Raw genomic sequence first — 20,601 nt, 5'->3', positions numbered from 1 at the left:
TTTTATGTTTCTCGTCTTTTGAGATTCGTTACAATGGGCTGCAAAATTCTAACTTCTACCACATTAATGGACATGATTTTTTAAATTGTGGTCTTCAGCAGGGTCTCTGACAAAATATTCAAGTGGCATGCAACATGTTTTGTTATTTGCCACAGCATGCAACTACTACAAAAAAAAAGGCTATCACCAATATGGTTAGCCAGCCAGGCCAAGAGCGAATTTCATATCCTATGGTCTATCTAAAGCATGCTTTGATTTCTAAAGTCCATTCAAACATACAGTAGACTTACTTCCAGTGTCCCACCACACCCTTACTAGGCCAGTGTCATATCACTAATGTAGCCACATTATAGTTTGCATATTATGGCTGGCAGTTTTGCTATCAATATAATGTCAATGCAACTATGGTTCAGTAGAATGACAGGATATGTGAGTATTGCAGCTATATTATTGACACTGCAATACTGCCACACTATTAAACCCGGCCATAGAGGTTTTTATTAACATTGCCCTGATTATGATACAAGTTAATATTTCCATCTCTTTTTTCTTCTTATGAACCTTGTTTTCTTTCTCTGAAACAGGTACGGATGTCGAGATCAGTAAACTGAGAAAAAGGACAATAGGAAAGTGACAGAACTGTGAACAGAAAGAAGTGAGAAGGGCAGAAGAAGGAAAGATACATTGCTTTAAGGACGAGAGAAGAAAGAAAAAACGGGGACTATGGGGAGAAAAAAGATTCAGATCACGAGGATAATGGATGAACGTAACAGACAGGTAGGAAAGAACGAATGGAGCATATTATGGACAAATCCCTTCAGTGTATAGAGTAATGAGCCTCCCTTTACGAATCACATTTGTGCAATTAATCACAGCGAATATATTAAGAGATACGCACAATGTATAAACACTGGGTTTTGTCAGAGAGGAAAAAAATAACTAATTGACAAGCAAACTAACAGTGGCACTAGCTCAGCAACCTGAATAGAAGCAGCTGATTGCGCTCATAGGGAAAAGTTGACACCCTCTGATCATAACACTGTATAATGATGGTGGATATGGCTCTGTAGCTCAACATGGATTTGGAAGGAAAAAGACATTGCAAAAAAGATGAGTCCTGGGCCGGCATAGCTTCCTGTACAAAGTGACTATAGACAAGGATGCACTAGGATTTGTTCGATACTACCAAAATATCCCCCCCCCCCCCGCCCAAAAAAAAAGCAGTATATACAGAGTAGTAATTGGAGATTTTATTAATTACATTAATCTTTAGAAGATACTAAATTAAGAAGTTGAATATATTTTCTTTGCAAAACTGTACAGCAGTAAATTCCACCTATGTCCCTTTTTAACTAGCAAAGAATATTCAGACATACATAATGCAAAAAAGCCAAAAACAAATAAATGCTGCACCAGAACAAGCCATACACTTAAATGACCACATTTCCAAATTTTTCAGGTTAAGGAATATTTCCATTTGGTTGCCCTGTCCCCTTATTCCTATCTCGTAGTTAAAGACACAAAGCGTAAAAATTGCAGTAGAGAATGCTGAACATTTCTGAACGGTCAGTCATAATTTCACAAGAGCATCAATGCTCTACGTTCATCTTCAGTATATCTGTTACTGCAGGACAACAGATGGTCATAATTAAGGCAAGGATAAGAGGGTAGTAATCTACACATTGCAGTATGTGTGTATATATATATATATATATATATATATATATATATATATATATATATATATATATATATAAATATATATATGATTATTTAATGGGAGGGGGATGGTTGTAGTTAACATATGCTTGATCCATAACCTTGACAGAAGGATTCTACAGGATGTCTACAAGACTCATATAGAGTGAAAACTGTTTAGCAAACAGTGATCTAATGTTTAATACTAGCTGCAGGGAAAAAGGAAAACCTGACGGCCATTTTGAATGCCACCATCTTGGATTCAACTCTTATTTTTGCAGTGGAAAGGTAGGTGAGTGATATATCAAAATCTGCTGAATGATTGCAGAACAGTGGTTTTTGATGCTTCTTTCGTAATGGTCTTTGGTTGTCCAGATTTTGGTTTTTCAGCGATAGGACCTGTTTCTCTGAATTTGGAAAGTTTGACAACTTCTCTGTGGGCAATGGGAGATCTTGTTAGGTGGCACTGATTGAAATCTGCTTCATTCACCTGACACATTTTGCTTGAGATAACGCCATCATTTACATTGCCTCTAATGAAGAAATATCAGTATGTTAACATGAGAACAAATACATTTATGTTAAAATGAAGCACGCCATTGTTTTTCTGGTGACATTTTTGCCAGCTTGCTATATCACACATCTACCTTCCCATTGGAAAAATTGGAGTTGAATCCAAGATGGCGGCTTATACAATAGCTGTCATGTTGGTAACATGGCTTAACAGATTTCCCACTTCCACTGCAGCTAGTATGCAAAACTGTATCACAGTCTGCCAAACTGTTTTCGTTCCATATGGATGTTTCACACTTCACTTTCGAGGCACTGTGTATTTTAGATAATACTGTAAATAGTCATGATTAATATACATATTAATATATGTTCTTCATTTCAACATGCAGTAACTCCATACCTACACTTCTGGTGTAGGAATTCCAGTAGAAAGAGATTTTTTACTTTTAGTTTCACATCTGTCCCATGATGCATCAACACAACATTAGCTGGGGCTATACTATTCTTGTCTGCTGGAGGGACAATTTGATTGATCATTAGCTCCTATAGTCTACTAATAAAGCTGAGGAAGGCCTGAGGAAGAATCCTGATTAGGTTCGAAAGCTCGCTATAACATCATATATTTTTGTTAGCCATTAAAAGGTATCATATCTACAAGATGACTTGGTTTCTCTTATCACATTTTGCTCTACTGGTTAACACGGTACCAAACTTTTTTTGTCCCAACCCCTTCATTTCCAGTAAGCAAGCAGTCATTCAAAAGTTTGCGCATCGTTCAGTTTTCTGCATGCAGGAGCGCAGGAATCTGAACGATTCTGAATGTTAATCGTCCCATGATGTAAAAGAGCTTTTAGAGTCCTTTCTTAAAGGGGTTGTCTCGCGAAAGCAAGTGGGGTTAAGTACTTCTGTATGGCCATATTAATGCACTTTGTAATATACATCGTGCATTAAATATGAGCCATACAGAAGTTATTCACTTACCTGCTCCGTTGCTGGCGTCCCCGTCTCCATGGCTCCGTCTAATTTCGGTGTCTTCTCGCTTTTTTAGATGCGCTTGCGCAGATGGGTCTTCTCCCTTCGGCTCGGCTCGGAAGCAGCGGCGTTTTGGCTCTGCCCCCTTGTACGCGTCATCGCGTAGCTCCGCCCCATGACGTGTGCAGATTCCAGCCTCCTGATTGGCTGGAATCGGCACATGTGACGGGGGCGGAGCTACGCGATGACGCGTTCAAGGGGCGGAGCCAAAACACCGCTGCTGCCGAGCCGAAGGGAGAAGACCCATCTGCGCAAGCGCGTCTAAAAAAAGCAAGAAGACACCGAAATTAGACGGAGCCATGGAGACGGGGACGCCAGCAACGGAGCAGGTAAGTGATCAACTTCTGTATGGCTCATATTTAATGCACGATGTACATTACAAAGTGCATTAATATGGCCATACAGAAGTGTATAACCCCACTTGCTTTCGCGAGACAACCCCTTTAAGTTTTACATTGTTAAGCTTTAAGTGACAATGCATGTTGCCTATCATCATGGGATCCATGCACAAGTACATCAGAAGTAATTGCCTTCATTAGCAATTTCGCAGAGACATATTCACACAGTACAATGTAAGACATCACACATGGCGGGGTAAGATGTATATAGGTCTGCTTTATCTGTAAATTAAAAGGTGAGATATCAGAATGAACATAAAGTAAGCACCAGGGAATACAAGACTGGAGGAGCTGTCACAATGAGTGGTTGGGTGTTTATTCTATACCTGAAATTATTGACTCTACATAGTCAAGAAACTGAAGCTCTTCGGAGGACAGCGGGGTGATAGAGAATATTTTTCATCATATTTTTGAAAGATGAAAGAGACCTCTGAGACAGTATGAACAGTGTACATTGAAGTTTGTTTATTCATATCTCATACCATACAAATACGAGTATAAGTTCACATTCACTAATGTATTAATCTCTGTTTGTTAAACCCAAGACAGATAAAAGATGCGCTTCTACTTCATGTGAATTTACTGAGCTGTGCTAAATCACAAAGTGTGAAAATTGGAAAAAAAAATAATTGGAGATAAGGAGGAAAACTGGCAATGAATAGTATCATTCAGCTGATAGAAAAACCTTAATAAGCATTGAAATACAGTTATAGGAGGCGTTCATCTACTGGGATTGAGGCCATGTGATGAACTATGAAATTAATTAAAATGTAAAGGGGTTGTCTCAAAGATTAAAGGGGTTTTCTGAAAGAAAATAATTTCCATATGACCTATTAGGGCATAAATACATTATAAAGAGACATCACAACAGTACCAGGGGATGGTGAAGGAGATCAGGAGGACAGAAAGCAGAGAAAGCTACTATTACAGAGGGCTATCATTTGCTGTGGGTGAGTTACTTGCTTTTATCAGCAGTGAGGGGAAACTGACCAGTTACTCAGAGATAGGATGAGATAGACAGAGGGATAGCTGTGTAGTGTTAAATGGGTGTGGTTATGCTACACAGTTTTTAAAAGAGGAGAGGGGAAGGGTTGCTGAGCTTGTGCACATGCATGATAGATCAGCACTGGGAATGCCCTCAAGCTAAAAATATGAATGTAGGAGAGCTTACAAACCAAATATGAGGCGTGCAAAGGAAAATTCAACACAAAAAAACAAAAAGAACATCATTTTTTTCTGCAGTGATTTAGTAAGATATTTATATATTGATTTTTCATGCACAAAGGTATCAATAGCCTTTAAAGGTACAGATGTAGCAACACCAACAAGGATGTTTGGTACATTACATTTGTAGTGCAGCTCACCCGCCTCCTATCAACTGCGCTATGATAATTACGTAGCAGGGTGACTAATTAACAGATTAAAGCGCTAGCGCAGCATGTGCTAGCGCTGCTAGATCCTTATGTTCTGCCTTTGATTTGGCTATAAATCCTACAAATGTAGAATCTAGATTTTTGTAACGTATCGCTATTACCTTTCTACTGATTTGACCTATTTTTTAGTTTGCCTTTATTCTGCACAGTTAAAAAAAATCTTTTGACTGCTGAAAACCATAGAAACCACAAAAATACTGTACATGAGCATCCAAGTAAAGTACAGTTCCTAACACTTAAAGGGGTTGTCTAATTTGGACAATCCCTTGTTGTTAAAAAGGTCCACTGATGATAAGCTGATCACCTGTTCTAGAATGCCCAGTAATCAGCTGAAATCTGTTAAGAAACCCAGCGACAAGCGTTGAATTTCCCTGCAGTGCCCCTATAGGGAAAAAAAAGCATTACACAGTGTGTACATTATCTGGATGTGCTGGGTGCTTTGGGATGAGAGGCATTCATGGTAGCCACTCTGTTTTTTTTGGCTAATAGTTGAGGGTCCTTTTGTGCTGACTCCCATCTATTCAATTAAAATTCATTAATATGATATTTGAAAATAAGGGTATTAGGAAGTCAATAAAGCAACAGATGTTTCAATAGCAACTTGTTAGTGGTTTGCATGCATAAGAATATTTTTTTCAATACTTTATAGAATATAAAGCCACTAAAAATAAGTAAAGATTCTAAAATTTATAGCTGCTAACAAATACTTTAAAGATAATATTATTCCATGGTGGGCTTTGAATGAGGCAAAGGCAGACTAAATGTAAAGCTCCGAAATGTATAAGATGGCCAGATACTATCGCTTTAATTGACTGAACTAGATATTCAAAATAGTAAAAAAGTTTTATAGGAGTTACAATTAATTTATTTCTCTTGTATTATCTTTGTTTTTGTTTCTGAAAAAGATATTTAGCAGTGTTTTTAAGCATAAAATAACTGTAATTTGCCTCCCGGCAATGGAAGATTAGTTATTTGCAATTTTAATTATTTCACATAATAAGATTAACAAGATGCTCTAAAAAGGTGTAATTGTTCTGGTTTCAAGCTAATAACTTTAGTCAGATAAAGATTTTGCATAGCGATTCCATGGACTTGCATGGATTTGGTAGCTGTGTCCCTTTTATAAAAAATGAAGTGCACACGGGATATGGTAGAGGTACAGTGACCCAGTTCTATTCCTTAGAACACATGATGTGCACTCCAGACCTCCTAGACAAGATAAGCTATTGGTTGTCCTGTTCTATGTGATGACCACGTCTGGCTTATTTATCAAAATGACATCAGAGGGGACAAGACATAGAGAGGTGCTTTGTTTTGTAGGAGTAGTACACGATCTGCACCTGGAGACTAATTTATAGTCTCTGAAAAGTGGTGATGAGACTGAATGTCTGTCTACGTAAGAGTTCTATTACATATTGCTGCCAAGCCACAGTAACCATGCTGCCTTGCTTTGCCTGTGCTTGCCATGATTTTGCAGTAAGTACTGGTGAAGAAGGGAAATTAGCAGTAAACCATGTGCGGTTAGTGCAACTCAAATGCAATATATGACAATACCCTAAAAGAAGAATGAAAATGCCATTGTATGGACTATTTCCTACTGAAATTCGAAGGCTTTAGGGAAGTTTAGGTGGCATTACATGGGCAGATATTCTACCCACTAACAAGTCCTGATCCACAGTCTACAGATGCAACACCACTAAGGCATCTCACATTAGTAGGTTAATAATGAACTAATGAGTTGCGACTCGATGTTGCTATGCTATTTGCATAGCATGGCTACCCTTCAAAGTGAAAGGCAGTGGCCACACTACACAATTACCATAACGCAATTTACAAACGCTGGGTGGTCTACATTGCAGATGTAGTGCAACTTCCTTCAATGATGTCTCTGTTACATCTGTAGCATGTAGATTAGTGCTTATTTACATGTGGCAGATGATTGTGAATAACAGGTCAAATGTTTGTGAATAGCTTGAAAAACCCCAATACAGATTGCATTTGTCAGCAGCACATCCACCTGTTTACACGGGGAGATGTGCTGCTGATGAGCAAGCATTTTAATGGTCAGTTGACAAATGTTTGTTTGGCATATTCACACTGGGCCGTGATGGGGGGAATGTGCTCATGTAAAAGCCTTTAGACAGTGGGTTTTTCATTACATATTTCTTGAATGCCTTTTTTTGGCAAATGTTTAATTTTTTAAAGTTGAGGCAATGTCATTTGAACTAATATCATAACTTGGACAATATGTAAAGAGAATCTATCACTATGACAGATCTACTAAAGTTAGAGCCTATGATACCCTCAGTGAGTCTAGTCGTACCACTAAGCGGTCTTCCAGTGTGCCAAACAATGGGACTTAAAATTGTGGATTGTGGAGTCATACTGTATGTCGAATAATCCCTGTCATTCAATTACTACAGAAACTCTAAAAAAGGAAACAGGAGTCACAGACTACTTCACATGATCTTTTTCAGTACTGCTGAGAGGGTGCATGTAATACACCATGTGACTCCACAGAACCGCATCATGTAACATTTTGGAGTCTTTCTTAGTGGTGTAATTTTACTCACTAGCATAACTATATGAGGGTTTCATGCTTATATCCTTATTTTAACCCTTATGTGGTACCATGGGGTCTATTTAACTCCAGCCTTGTTCATTACAGTCCTGCACTTTGAAACTGGTATCACATGAGGGTTAAATAGGTCCATTATAGTGATTTGTTCTACTCTAAAAAGGTTTCTTGGAACATATTAACATTTGCAAACAGCAGACCACTAGCTATGCTGAGACATTTGGTTTTCCAGTGATCATCTTAGGGACCATAGCTGGAGGATGCTAATGTTTATCTATGTCTTGTCTTGCGTATCTTGGTTGGGATGTCTACACAACCAAATCTACTGCTGGCTAATGGACAAGACACACAAAGAAAAGAGCAGCTTGATTGATAAGATCTTATTCTCCAATATAGTGGTTGGTGTCAATATACTGAAAGACCTTGCTTTGATTCTCTAAAAGTGTTTCAAAAACATAGGAAATCAACAGGGTCAATGTATGACAGTGTAAAAAGTTCATTCTCTTTTGAGTGGTCTGATTTCTTCCTTTCTCTTTGTTAAAGATTTGTTTATTTTTATTTTATTTGCCACATAGATACGTAATCTCAATTTCCAAGATTTTTTTAACTCGTGGAAGTTATAGTTTTCAGATAAAAGGCTTATTCAAAGTAATGGGGCTGAGCTGCAACCCACAGACAAGTGTGGCTCTGTTTCTGAAAAAGAGAACCAACCCTTTTACCTAATTCTGGACAGCCAGATTAATTACAAAATTCATTTGGTTACAGAAATTATTTTTTTATTAAAGGGGTTGTCTTATGACAGGTCTTACCTGTCTGAAGGATAGCAGCTGGTTGTACATGCACACCACTGCTCCATTCACTTCAATGGGAGCGCCAGAGAGAGCCAACTTGGCTATCTCTGATGGTTCCATTGAATTAAATGGAGCCATGGTACGCATGTGTGACCATCCGCTGACATTCTCTTTAGGCAAAACCATGGCAATGGTGTCTGCATGACGGGTAAAACCTGCCATGACACAGCTCCTTCAATTATAAATGATAAAAAATGCCCATATAATCATATTTAGTTCAAAATGTCAGCACTTTGAGAGGAATACTAAAAACAAAATCAAGTTTGTGGTGCTGCCGACTATTACAGAACATAAGCTCAGACAACACAGCATGATAGAATAGTGACTATAGTGAGAATTCTATATTCATAATCTAAGATGGTTGGTAGTTCCAGAGTGCATATGCCAAGCTAGAGAGAATATGCAATGACAGACTGTATTACACGGTTGGCTTTCTGTTTTTCTTAATTGTTTGTCTCTACTTTTCTGCTTGGCAAGAATTTGAAGTGGGAGCTACATAATGCAGCTCACATTTGTCTGGCTAATTAAGACCTGACAAATCATAGCATTGGCACATTACATGCTTCATCAGACAAAACCCGACTTTTCAAATATTAGTACTAAATGGACCTTCTATGGTTAGTCAACTAATTGCTCATTCAGTTGACTTGCTTATCTGTTCGGAGCTTTATGAGAGGTAAATTTATGGGCAATAATATGATTACACACAAAAGGCATGATACTCCCAGGTCCACTGAAATTGTGATGCAAGGTTGTACTCGCTAAGGATCTTTTCATCCAGCTGGATAAACATGAAATAGGCTCACACTATATAAAGTGTGAGATTAATGCCAGGGGGGCCATGTTTCTGTTCAGTTTCATTATTTACGTTTCTGCATTTTGAAGAATTAGAATGCTCTATTTGCAATTTCTGCATGAATAGCCTTAATCAAGGTAAAGTGGATGAGTACTGAAAATAGACTTTTGCTAATATATCATATAATGGGATATAATACTGCAATTTCTTCTTTACATGTTTATACTTAATTTGATCATTTGGGTTTAGATTACCTTTTATTGGACTATATATCATACACACCTCTGTTATGTCAGTAAAATAAGTTTTCCCAGAACAGCCTGAAATAAATTTTGCTATGAGACCATATTCATGTATTGTCCAGTCGGTGACTCAACTGCTAAAAGTAGTGTCCAGTCTACGTCTGGTCATTATCTTCACCTTTCTTGTATATCTAAATAATTGGCCAGTACTCAACTGGCCAAGGAACATAAACATATACTTGTGCAGACCAGACACTGGATTGTCAAATGAGTATACTCACAGTTCGATCTTACAGTAAAAACAACAGAAGAATAGTAGGCATCAAGGCAGGCAATAGGTCGGGGTTGCAGCAATCAACACTAGATTTGACGAGCTAGGAATATTCATGGAAGATTTAAATTGCGGAACAAAATAGAAACATGCATATGAAAGGCAAAGTTTATAAGACAACTAGTTCTAGATTGGGACAACTATGACACCATGATGTCATCTTTATATAAACTTTTATAGTGAATGTTCCCCAACTAGTGATCATTTTCATTACCCAAGATGTGTATGCCTGTTACCTTCCTAAATGTTATTGTTTTCAATAGAGAAGCAACCTAATCTTGTAGATATAATACCTTTCAATGTGTAACAAAAATTAATGATGTTGCAGCAAGCTTTCGAGTCTACTGAAGCCTGATGAAAAGGCCTAAGTAACTTTGAAAGATTGCCCATGATGAAGACGTATAGATAGTCTCGAAAGCTTGCTGTAATATCATTTCTTTTTGTTAGCCATTAAAATATATATAATTATATTTTGTTTCTCTTACTGAGACCAATAACACTTAATAAACTTTTTTCTTCTTACCTTTCATGCATGCATCCAAGAAAATGTGTCCATAGTGCTGCCATGGGCATTCAAAAACTAGGGCCATACCTCCTTTAATGAATGAATTTAAGGTATAACAATGTAAAGATAGTTGTATCCCATTAAACTTAAAAAAGAAAAACCCTTTCAAGTACCATTAAAGAATATGAAATAATAGCTCTGATAGTAAGTGCAAGCCATCCCAGAACACAGCAAAGCGTGTATAGTATAACTAGTGCTCATAAACATATAATTTATTCAGCTGAATGTAGCTGGGCAATTACTGTCTTCTGTGGAAGATTTGTCATGGCAGGTGATAGGTAAAGTTATAATATGTATCCTGAAGGAGAAGAAAGGATTTAAATGTGCAGGAAATTTCACACAGTAATATTTATCTCTTTGTGACAGGCATTGTGTGTAAATACTTGTATTCTGTATCTTGTGTGATGAGTGACAAATACAGAACCACATATAGTCCTTAAGTATAGATGGCAGTTGTTATAACTCTACATGACAGTCGAAGGAATATTCTATATTTTTTAGTTCTACATTTTGGTGGTTAACATACAATTTATAAAACATCCTGAATGATTTGGGAAAAAAAGTATCTTCTTAATCATTAGGACTGGTTGCCTATATATCAAGTACTCATAAGCATTTAAAAATATAGTTATATGCGGTATGTTAAATTAGTAGTTAGATACTGTGTATAGTTTTGCTGAGAAATGATTTATCTAATAATAAAATGCTCCTCATGGGAGTGTGCTTAATACTGATTGCCTAAGAACGGATGGCAATGCTCCTCCCAAATGTCCTTTTCAGTTGGATACCAGGCAGATACCTTAGCTGTTATTAATGTGAAAGTGTTGTGCCATCCAAACAACACCTATCTATAGCAGAACAAAGCTTCCCCTGACAAATAACAGTTGAGCACTGGAGGTTCAGGGACCTAGATTAATGGCAATCAGCTGATTGTTGGAATGGATGTCTTTAGAGAAGAGGTTGTCTTCATGAGGCATGAATATAGCAGTAAAGAGCCAGCTCACCCTTGTTCCAAATTTGCCTGGTTAGCACATGGCTGAATTTTGGATTCCTAGAAGTAGAAATCCACTTTCCGCATCTCTCAAAATCCTGTTACTATGACTGAAGTAAGGAAAACATACTTGAAGTGGCCTCCTTCTGCTATGATAGGGGAAGACCATGCAGGAAGTCATCACCATCATCTGCAGTAGATTCAGGTACCCATCCAAGTCGAATGGATACAGAACCAACCATGGCTCCGTGCATCTATCATAGCAATTGAAATCCATGTCGTAGGACGCATGCGCCATATCATCGTGTATCACATCCATGGCTTCCCATTCAAGTATGCTAATGTTATTTCAATATAGGGACAGCAATATTTACATATAGGGCTAAATCAGTCTTAATAACTACAGCCTGTATAGCCCAAATCATGCCACATGCCTATTGATAGAGTACAATAAATTGATTAGCATATCATAATGGCTTCCTATCAATGACTATCGGTGACAAACACTCATTAAGCAAGCAGAGTCCCATATTAGTAAGGGGCAAATATTCCTTGACAACCACAAGTTTAGTCTTACTACCAAAGGAAAAAGTCTTGTTGGTATAAGTCACGTCGGCCTACCGCTATTTTCTATGCATTAACCTAGTTTGCTACATTGTTTTATACATACATATCCCAGAGAGCCAGCAGATGAGCCGTTCCTTTTCACGTCGAGTAATACATATACAGTATAGACACATAACCAATTATCATTTTGTGTAGCAGCTGTCTCCATTTTTTATCGAGATGACATCTTGAGAAGAAAGCTTCTGAAGAAGCAGAGAACATCCTGCTTTACACACACACATCTTTCGCTTTTACTCACACTTTCTGGGAATAAATTTACACAAGAAGGCAGCCGCTCAATCGAGGAAGCTAAATGATAACAAGAAAATATATATTTTTTAAGCAACGAAATTCAATTTCCAAGCTTTTTCCTACCTGCAGAAAATAAACAGCAATTTAGTCAATTAATTTCAAAATCAAAATAAAGCAAATATTACTTTGGACAGATATCTAGAAATGTTTGAGGGGGGAATTTTACTGATTTTACGCTTCACTGCAAGCAATGAGCTTTTTCTCACGGCAGGTAACTCCTGGCTCTCTCAGCATACGTTATTTATGTTCACAAAGAGAAAAATCACCAATTCTCCCAGTTTTTTTCCTAAGATGTATATTTTTAGGAAACGTTATCTCAGTATAGGAAAATATTTTTAGAATGATCATTTATTCCAACATGTCCGAAAATAGGACTTTCCTATAAGAATTGAACTTTTGATGATGAAGCACACAAGACCATTAAGAAAACATATTTAGTGGAAGCTCGAAAAAGATCCCACATTGTTTCAGTGAAATGCTGAGCTTCCACCATAGGTAATGCTGAATTAAAAACACAGTCTCACCTCCCCCTTTCCTCCTCAGCCCTGATGATCTCCCACTGTGCAGTGCTTTAATTGCAATCCTGGCTGAGCATCATGGGAAATTTTAGAAATTTCAGTAGCAGCTAAAGTAATAGATCAAGGCTTCTCAACCTTTCACTGCAAGGACCCTAATTAAATCTTATGATTGCCTTCATGGCCCGTTATATTTCAACATATATCAATTTTAGAATCATTTACCTTGTTTTATCTTCCCAAATTATTTTGTATCATTATTTAGAACTAATTATTTCTAAAAATTGGAAATGTTGAAAATTAATTATATTGCTTAGAAAGGTTGTAATAGTTTGTAGTGTACACACAGCCTTGTAATGTAATATTGATAATGGGAATCTATGATTGATGTTATATGAAGCTGTAATTGTAAGTTAAAGGGCTAGTTTACATTTTTCAAAATATACCTCTAATCAGAGGCATAACTTGAAGCTTCTGGGCCACAATGCAAAATTTGTAACAGGGCCCCCAACTATAATAACTATAATGCTTTATTTGAAGTACTGGGCTCACTATATTGAGAAGAGAGGCCTTATGGGTCCCCCAAGGCTCCAGGGCCCGGGGGCAACCGCATCCCCTGCATCCCCTATAGTTACGCCCCTGCCTCTAATTTAGGACAATATAATGTTAGGCAAGATGACTAAGTCCTATATTCAAGACATAGGATTGCATTCCCTGGTGAATTTATAGACTGGGTAAATGTCAGGATCATGCCATATACTGGACATGAAACAGATGGAGTCAATCAATGGGTAGGGCTGGGGCATGAAGCTCTTGAACCCCTTTGCAAAGTCTGAACAAGGGTCATCCAGTTATTACAAATCATTTATAGTACAATTGTTTTCTTATATAAAGGGACTTTGGACCCTCCCAGGTACAAAGACGAGGTTGCATCTGCAACCCCCTGTAGCTACCGCATGTTTATGAGAATAGCCTGCCATGATGGTGAGGGAAACCTTCATGTTCTTAACTTGTCAAATCAACAGGCAGATGCATTTGCCTTTGGTCATTATAATAATTAACTGTGCTTTCCAAAAGTTTGGGCATTTCGTAGGAGCATATCAAAAGTTTTCATCGCTGGAGGTCAGAGTGCTAAGACCCTCCAACGATTGCCAGAATAAAGCAGCTGTGGTACTCTACCAAGTGCTGTCACGTCTCACTAGCGGAAAAACAGCCCCGTAGACTTTCTATTGAGCTCGTCTACAGCGAGCGAGCAGTGATATTGTTGGAATGAGTGCTTCAATTGCTTTGTTCTAGTGATTGTGGGGATTTCAGCATCAAGACCTCCAACAATCAAACTTTTTGACATATCGCTGTGACATGTCAAAAGTTTTTGAAAAGCACAGTTAAACTTCAAATAGGGTGAACAAATGTCCTTTTACATGGCTAATGGTTGGGAATGAATGTTTATCTGAATGTTTGTTCACCTGATCATTGCTTCATGTGAAGGTTTCGGCAATCAGCCAGCAAATGAATAAATGCTTGTTTGTCGGGTGATTGCATCTTTTATGTGGCACCAAAATTAGTGGCTGTCAGCAGCACATTGCCTGTTTAAACAGGGATGTGCTGCCAACAATAATTTAACTGTATGTGTGCAAATGATCATACTAATTATCGACCACATACAGTACTGCTGATTGCTGCATGTAAATAGATCTGAACAAGTGCTGACTGACTCGCAAAAACATCACTTGGCTCTTGTTCCTGGCAGAAAATATAGCAGTGTAAAAGGTTCTTAGGTTGAGCTTCTATGCATACTAGACATTTATCGCTCTGCTCTTTAGAAGTAAACAGTCTTTAGGGGATTTTCCTATTATAGACTTTTATGGCATACCAATTAGCTTGCGACTGCTGGGAACACTTCTGATACCAAAATTGACCATTTCCAATTCTCGTTCTTGGCAGAGAAGTGTCAATATACATATGGTCCCACCTGATAATAATAATAATAAGAAGAATATTTATATAGCGCCAATATATTTGGCAGCACTTTAGAAGTGAGAGGGAACATAGGCAAAATGAGACACAAAATAGAATATTAAACCAACAGACAATTTGAACAGTAAAAGTGAGGGCCCTGCTAGCAAGAGCTTACAGATTATGAGGAAATAGGGGTGACACAAGAGGTACAAGTTTTTGTTCTGTACAATGGTCTAGCCATCCTTTGTGACAAGCCTGTATTTGTGTAAATACAGATATGAAATACATTAGGGTCTATAGGATGTGGGGGGATGCAGTGGGATGCAGGGGTTAGGCTTCCAAGGGGGATGGTAGAAGTAGGGTAAATACAGAAGAGTTGGATTAGGGAGTATGTTAGGCCTCCTTAAAAAGATGTATATTATAAAAATTGTGGGCATTGGGAATTAACTAGGGATGAGCGAGTATACTCGCTAAGGCACTACTCGCTCGAGTAATGTGCCTTAGCTGAGTATCTCCCTGCTCGTCCCGAAAGATTCGGGGGCCGCCGCAGCTGACAGGTGAGTTGCGGCGGGGAGCGGAGCAGAGCGGGCGGGAGAGAGGGAGAGAGAGATCTCCCCTCCATTCCTCCCTGCTCTCCCCCGCAGCTCCCCGCCCCGCAGCGGCACCTGAATCTTTCGGGACGAGCGGGGAGATATGCGGCTAAGGCACATTACTCGAGCGAGTAGTGCCTTAGCGAGTATACTCGCTCATCCCTAGAATTAACCCAATTGTCTGGAGTAGCTCATCGCAGAAAAATTGTGCAGCTCAGAAAGAATTTATTCTGAGGTCATTGGCAGAGTGGAGGATACAGACTGGGTAGTAGACAGAGATGAGGGAGGAGATATAGGGCGGTGCAGCACTGTGGAGAGCTTTATGTATGAGAGCGATGAGTTTAAATTGTATTCTATAGTGAACGGTAACCAGTGCAGTGACTGGCATTGGATGGAGGCATCGGTGTAATGGTTGGACGAAAAGATTAGACTGGATAGTGCATTCAGGATAGAATGGAAAAGGTCGAGTTTAGTAAAGATGCAGTAATCAAATCAATATGGACCAGGGCAATAATAAAAGTTTTAATGCAAGATAAAGAAATTTAAGGAGATCGTAAAATACTCTCATGGGGAATTCTTAGGTAATAGAGGGTTCCACAGTTTGGAACCTTCCCCTCTTAATCAAAGCAAAGAGTGTCTCTCCTACATATACAGACCATGAATTTCATTAGAAACTATGTAATTCTGCTTTTACACTAAGTGATTATTAATTATCATTCAAAAAATTGTTCAAATGAGCAAAACTGAAAAATAATCGTTCAGTTTGAATGCAGGCAATGACTGAATGACTAACAAGAATCATGAGTTTCTCACTCGTTCAGTTTCAACCAGCATAAAAATTAGCATCGGCTCGTTCACTTTTCAGGCAACTTAAACACTGATTATTCAGGGTTTCACATAGGAATGTGCAAATAAGGGAGATGGAAAATTACCTCCACAGTGCCATCTCTATCTCCCTTATTTGCATATTACCCAGAGAAGCATGAATAGCCATTGAGTCTCCTCACTCACCATCCTGGTGGTCTCCCTAAGGAGAAAAGATAGCGTTTCTGACATAGAATTGTGAACCACTGAATCACAAGTGAGCGAGAACTACATGATTCTCAACAAGAATCGTACAGTCCAAACAGGCGGCCCGAGTGTGGACGATCTGGTGAAGATGGCACTCCTTGTTCGCTCGGGCAAATGACAATCGTCCCGTGTAAAAGGGGCATTATGCTACATCTCTCCTATGGAGGCACTACAGTGGAATTGAACACTATCTACTGGCTTACCCCAAAGATTACTAGTGGTTGTTGGAAGTCCCAGTAGTGCAACATCATGCAATTATCCTGTCTTATTTACTAGGGGCCTTCTAATAGAAAGAGATTATCCAAAAGCGGAAATATAGAAACAGCTGAGAATACTTGGCTCTGAGTTGCTAACTGGTGGTTGCCTGTTGCCAATACTTAGTGTAAAGAAATATTTCATCATCTGCAACTTTAAAGAACTTACATTTTCCAACTGATTAAGTCATGTCACATTTTCCATAGAGAAGGTCCTAGTTGGCACGCGGGTATGGAAAGTTTATGTTACTATGGTGTCAGGACTGCTCTCTGCATGATTGCTGGTCCCGCATGTTTCTAAAACTATCTTTTATAAGACAGCATTTTTAGAAAACAAACAACAACCCTGATTTAATACAGATACATTCTTCACCGTCCCTACAGAATACTTCTCGCTCTGGGCCAAACCAAAAAGTAATAATTCTGTCAGTATAAAACCACCATATTTGTTTTAATAGGTTTAAAGCACAAGTCTGTAAAATGAACATTAAATTATCTTTATATGTAGTTAAAAATTCAGTAACTTAGCATTTTTGTGTGTTTTCATTAACTTCTTCCATTGGAGTTTCTTTGTTAGCTAGTTTACAGTATAGAAACATGTTTGAGGCTTTATAGATTACAGTTATATACATATTACTGTCTATACACAGATATCCACGCACCGCCTATAGAATACAATTTTAGGCTTAATTCAGACATAATAGGTTTTTTTATGGTGTTTTTTGTTAAAAAAAAAGCTAGAAAAATTGCATTCACTTTTTTCCTTTTGCCTGCATTTTACAGGCTTTTTCAGGGGCCTATTTTTGATCACACATAGGTTTTTTTGCCATTTATTTCCCTGTGGGAAAATGCTTAAATAAACACCAGAACCAGAGCATTAGGCGATTTTGAAAAAATGTCATGAACCCAAAAAAACTCAACCAATGTAAGAAGAAAAAGCACAAGAAAAGCCACAATGTTTGAGTCCTTTCATAGTTTACTACTGCCTACATCTAACATCAGGATGCAGTGTTTGTACAGAAAAAAAGCTACAAAAATGCCCACTATAAGGGCTGCTGCAGACGACCGTCTGCTCAATGACACACACTTCAGTGCAACATATTTGCGCAGTGAACAAGATTAAATGACGTGAACTTGCGCTCGGATTGGTGCATAGTACCGTAAAAGGCTTTTTCACACGCACGCACAATATACCCCTGCCATGATTTAACATGCTATGCAGCCTAATTAGGTCCGGATGTGTTCCTCCCATAGAGGAAAATAGGGCGGGTCCTTTTTTTTTCTGCGCATGCAACGTACATCAGTGGGTTCTATGCTCTGCGTTTTTTGCATGCATATATGCTCACATGCAAATATGCTTCTGTTTTAGGTACAGAAAATCTGCAGTGGAATCTCTGTTGCGATTCTACAGATGGCCGGCATTAATGAGCTTTGCTGAATTTTCAGCAATTTTGTTGTGAATTTGTATATGTAGATGCGTTTTTAGGTATGGAATTTCCGCTGCAGAATGTGTTGAATTTTTGTGATACGGCAGCGGCAGAGGCGTAACTTGAAGCACTTGGGCTCCAATGCAAAATTTGTAACAGGGCCCCCAACTATAATGCTTTACTCATAGTACTGGGCTCCCTATATGGAGAAGAGAGGCCTTATGGGCCCCCCAAGGCTCCTGCGCCCGGGTACAACCGTATCCCTGCATCCTCTATAGTTATGCCCCTGGGCAGCGGTAGTTCCTGCTTCTGAGGTCCCAGTGGCAAACTTTATTAAAAACCATCCACAAATGTTGATTTTCAAACAGATTCAGAGCGTTTTTGCAGCGGCAAAGCTGCAAATTCAACATTACTCTATTTGTGGATTATGGCGCAGTCTTTATGTTCCCCACTGATCTCTATGGCGAAAATATGCACAGTTTCTGTAACATACAGTAAATAGAAATGCTGCAGATTTGTAAACTGTAGCGTTTTTCAAGTTTTATGCTTTTCAACAGCAGGAAAAAAATCTGTGACATGTAAAGAAGATTTGTAAAATATCATTCAGTCATTTGCCTTAGGGCCTATGTCCATGGGCGTATGCGCAAAACGGCGTGGGTTTTACACATACGGAAGACTTTTGCTCTGCCGGCAGAGACCGCGTATCAGTCAAGCATGCACTGCGCATTTCTGGGAATATGACGTCACGGACGCAGTTTTGATTATTTTTTTCCAAATTTCCCGCTGTTAGAGCAGAGATGTATTTTGATACAATGCTTGTGCAGGGGCAGCGTTTCGATACAGAGCCCATAGCAGGGCTCCGTACCATACACAGAGAAATAGTGCATGCTGCGATTTATTTCTCTGCCATATGGAAAGGCTGACTACACATGCTGGTGTGCATGGAGGAATGAATGCCATTGAGTTTCATTGCCTCCATTCACCGGGTATCTGCCCTTATATTGTACATGCTGCAGAATTTCCACAGCAATTCCACTAGCAGCAGTATTTACTGTCTGTGTGAAGACGGCCTTACGATGCAAAAAAAAGTGTCATTTTCGGAAAAAATACTGTGTGACACCAGACTTAAGATATGTTCACATGGCAGAATTTTTCACAGGTCCGCACATTGATTTATCCCTGTCAATGGGCAGAATCCGCATGCAGAAGTCCAATGTAAAAAATTGTCACGTCTAGATGTGAAAACGCTCATTTCCACGCCAGAATTCCGTATGCGGATTTTGTTCATTGACAGGGCAAATTCCTGCGTCAAAAAACGAGGCAAAAAGTCGAATTCACATGGAAAATTCTGCAATCAGTTCCATCATGTGAACATACCCTTATAGAGGTATGCAGTGTATGTCTATATCATTGGCCAGTATTATTGGAGGACCTGGTGTCTTTGCTGTATGCACTTTGAGCAATTTTAATAGGAAGTAAGGGCTTCCAAGCATTAGCACTGCCAGAATAACATGTGACATTGTTCCATCTACTGTATACAGCTGCTGGAGTCCATCCAGCCTTGTCACCTAATTCTGTAACCAGCTGCTATACCTTCCCCCACCATAGCATTCTATATAGACCTATTCAGTCTGCTGCTATTGCTTCCTCTCAATTCATTAAAAGGGACTACATTTGTTATTGCATATTATCTTGTATGATTCTCGATATGTCATCCAAGACTTGTCTATGCTACATTTGGGTTGGAAAGCTACTTACTATTTACATTTAATATTCATTACATATTTTTACTAATAATTTAATAATCAGTGCATTTAGCATTTGAGACGTTAAATTCTTCTCTATGATTTTAGCTGAATTGAAAAAAGTCTATTATTGGAATACGCCGTGGACATAGAATAAAACCTCTTGTAACAGCAATAATAGAGCATTATGATGGTGGAAAGATGGAAGAATTCAGTCTGACTGTATCCAGTGTGCATGTACATTTATGTATGTGACTGAATTAAGCATTGATTCGATGCTGATCCAAATGCAATTTGCATGGTTAACATATTCAGTTGAATGCCCGCATTAGCATTTTAATTAGTGACTTACATTTTATTTTCCATTCTCGTTCAGATGATCGGACGTATTTTGGTCTTTGCTAAACTTTTCAGTTCTAAGACTATTCTATATCCTGATTTCCCTGTCTGAAAAGTTGTGTTACCCAGAACAACCAGAATACTTTTAGTTTTTATTAACTAACTTACCATGGAAAAATCTGGCATCTGAGGGGTCAGTATGGGCATAATTTATAGGTATTTCAATATTGTGACTACAGAGCTTTATAACGCAGCGATAACTACGCTAAGAATGTGACATTTTCAGGTAGTATTTTTGAATATTTTTTTTCAGTGGACTTTTGTTAGGTTTATGTTGTAGGTTTGTTTTACTACT

The 20,601-nt window shown here is 38.5% G+C and overlaps 1 protein-coding gene across 16 annotated transcripts in view; it reads left to right on the top strand.

Annotated features, from left to right (window-relative positions):
- Positions 1 to 20,601, top strand: part of MEF2C (myocyte enhancer factor 2C) — a 261,095-nt gene that overhangs the window by 126,352 nt on the left and 114,142 nt on the right. For all 16 annotated transcript variants that reach the window (XM_066602975.1, XM_066602984.1, XM_066602973.1 and 13 more), the window contains one exon: positions 585 to 777. In XM_066602975.1, coding sequence (XP_066459072.1) covers positions 724 to 777 — 54 coding nt within the window. In that variant the 5' untranslated portion in view covers positions 585 to 723. The remainder of the gene's footprint in view (positions 1 to 584; positions 778 to 20,601) is intronic.

The sequence above is a fragment of the Eleutherodactylus coqui genome, chromosome 5 (genome assembly GCF_035609145.1).
Source record: "Eleutherodactylus coqui strain aEleCoq1 chromosome 5, aEleCoq1.hap1, whole genome shotgun sequence".
NCBI lineage: Eukaryota > Metazoa > Chordata > Amphibia > Anura > Eleutherodactylidae > Eleutherodactylus > Eleutherodactylus coqui.
Note: the sequence above shows the minus strand (reverse complement) of the source record. Positions and strands in the feature narration are given on the sequence as shown.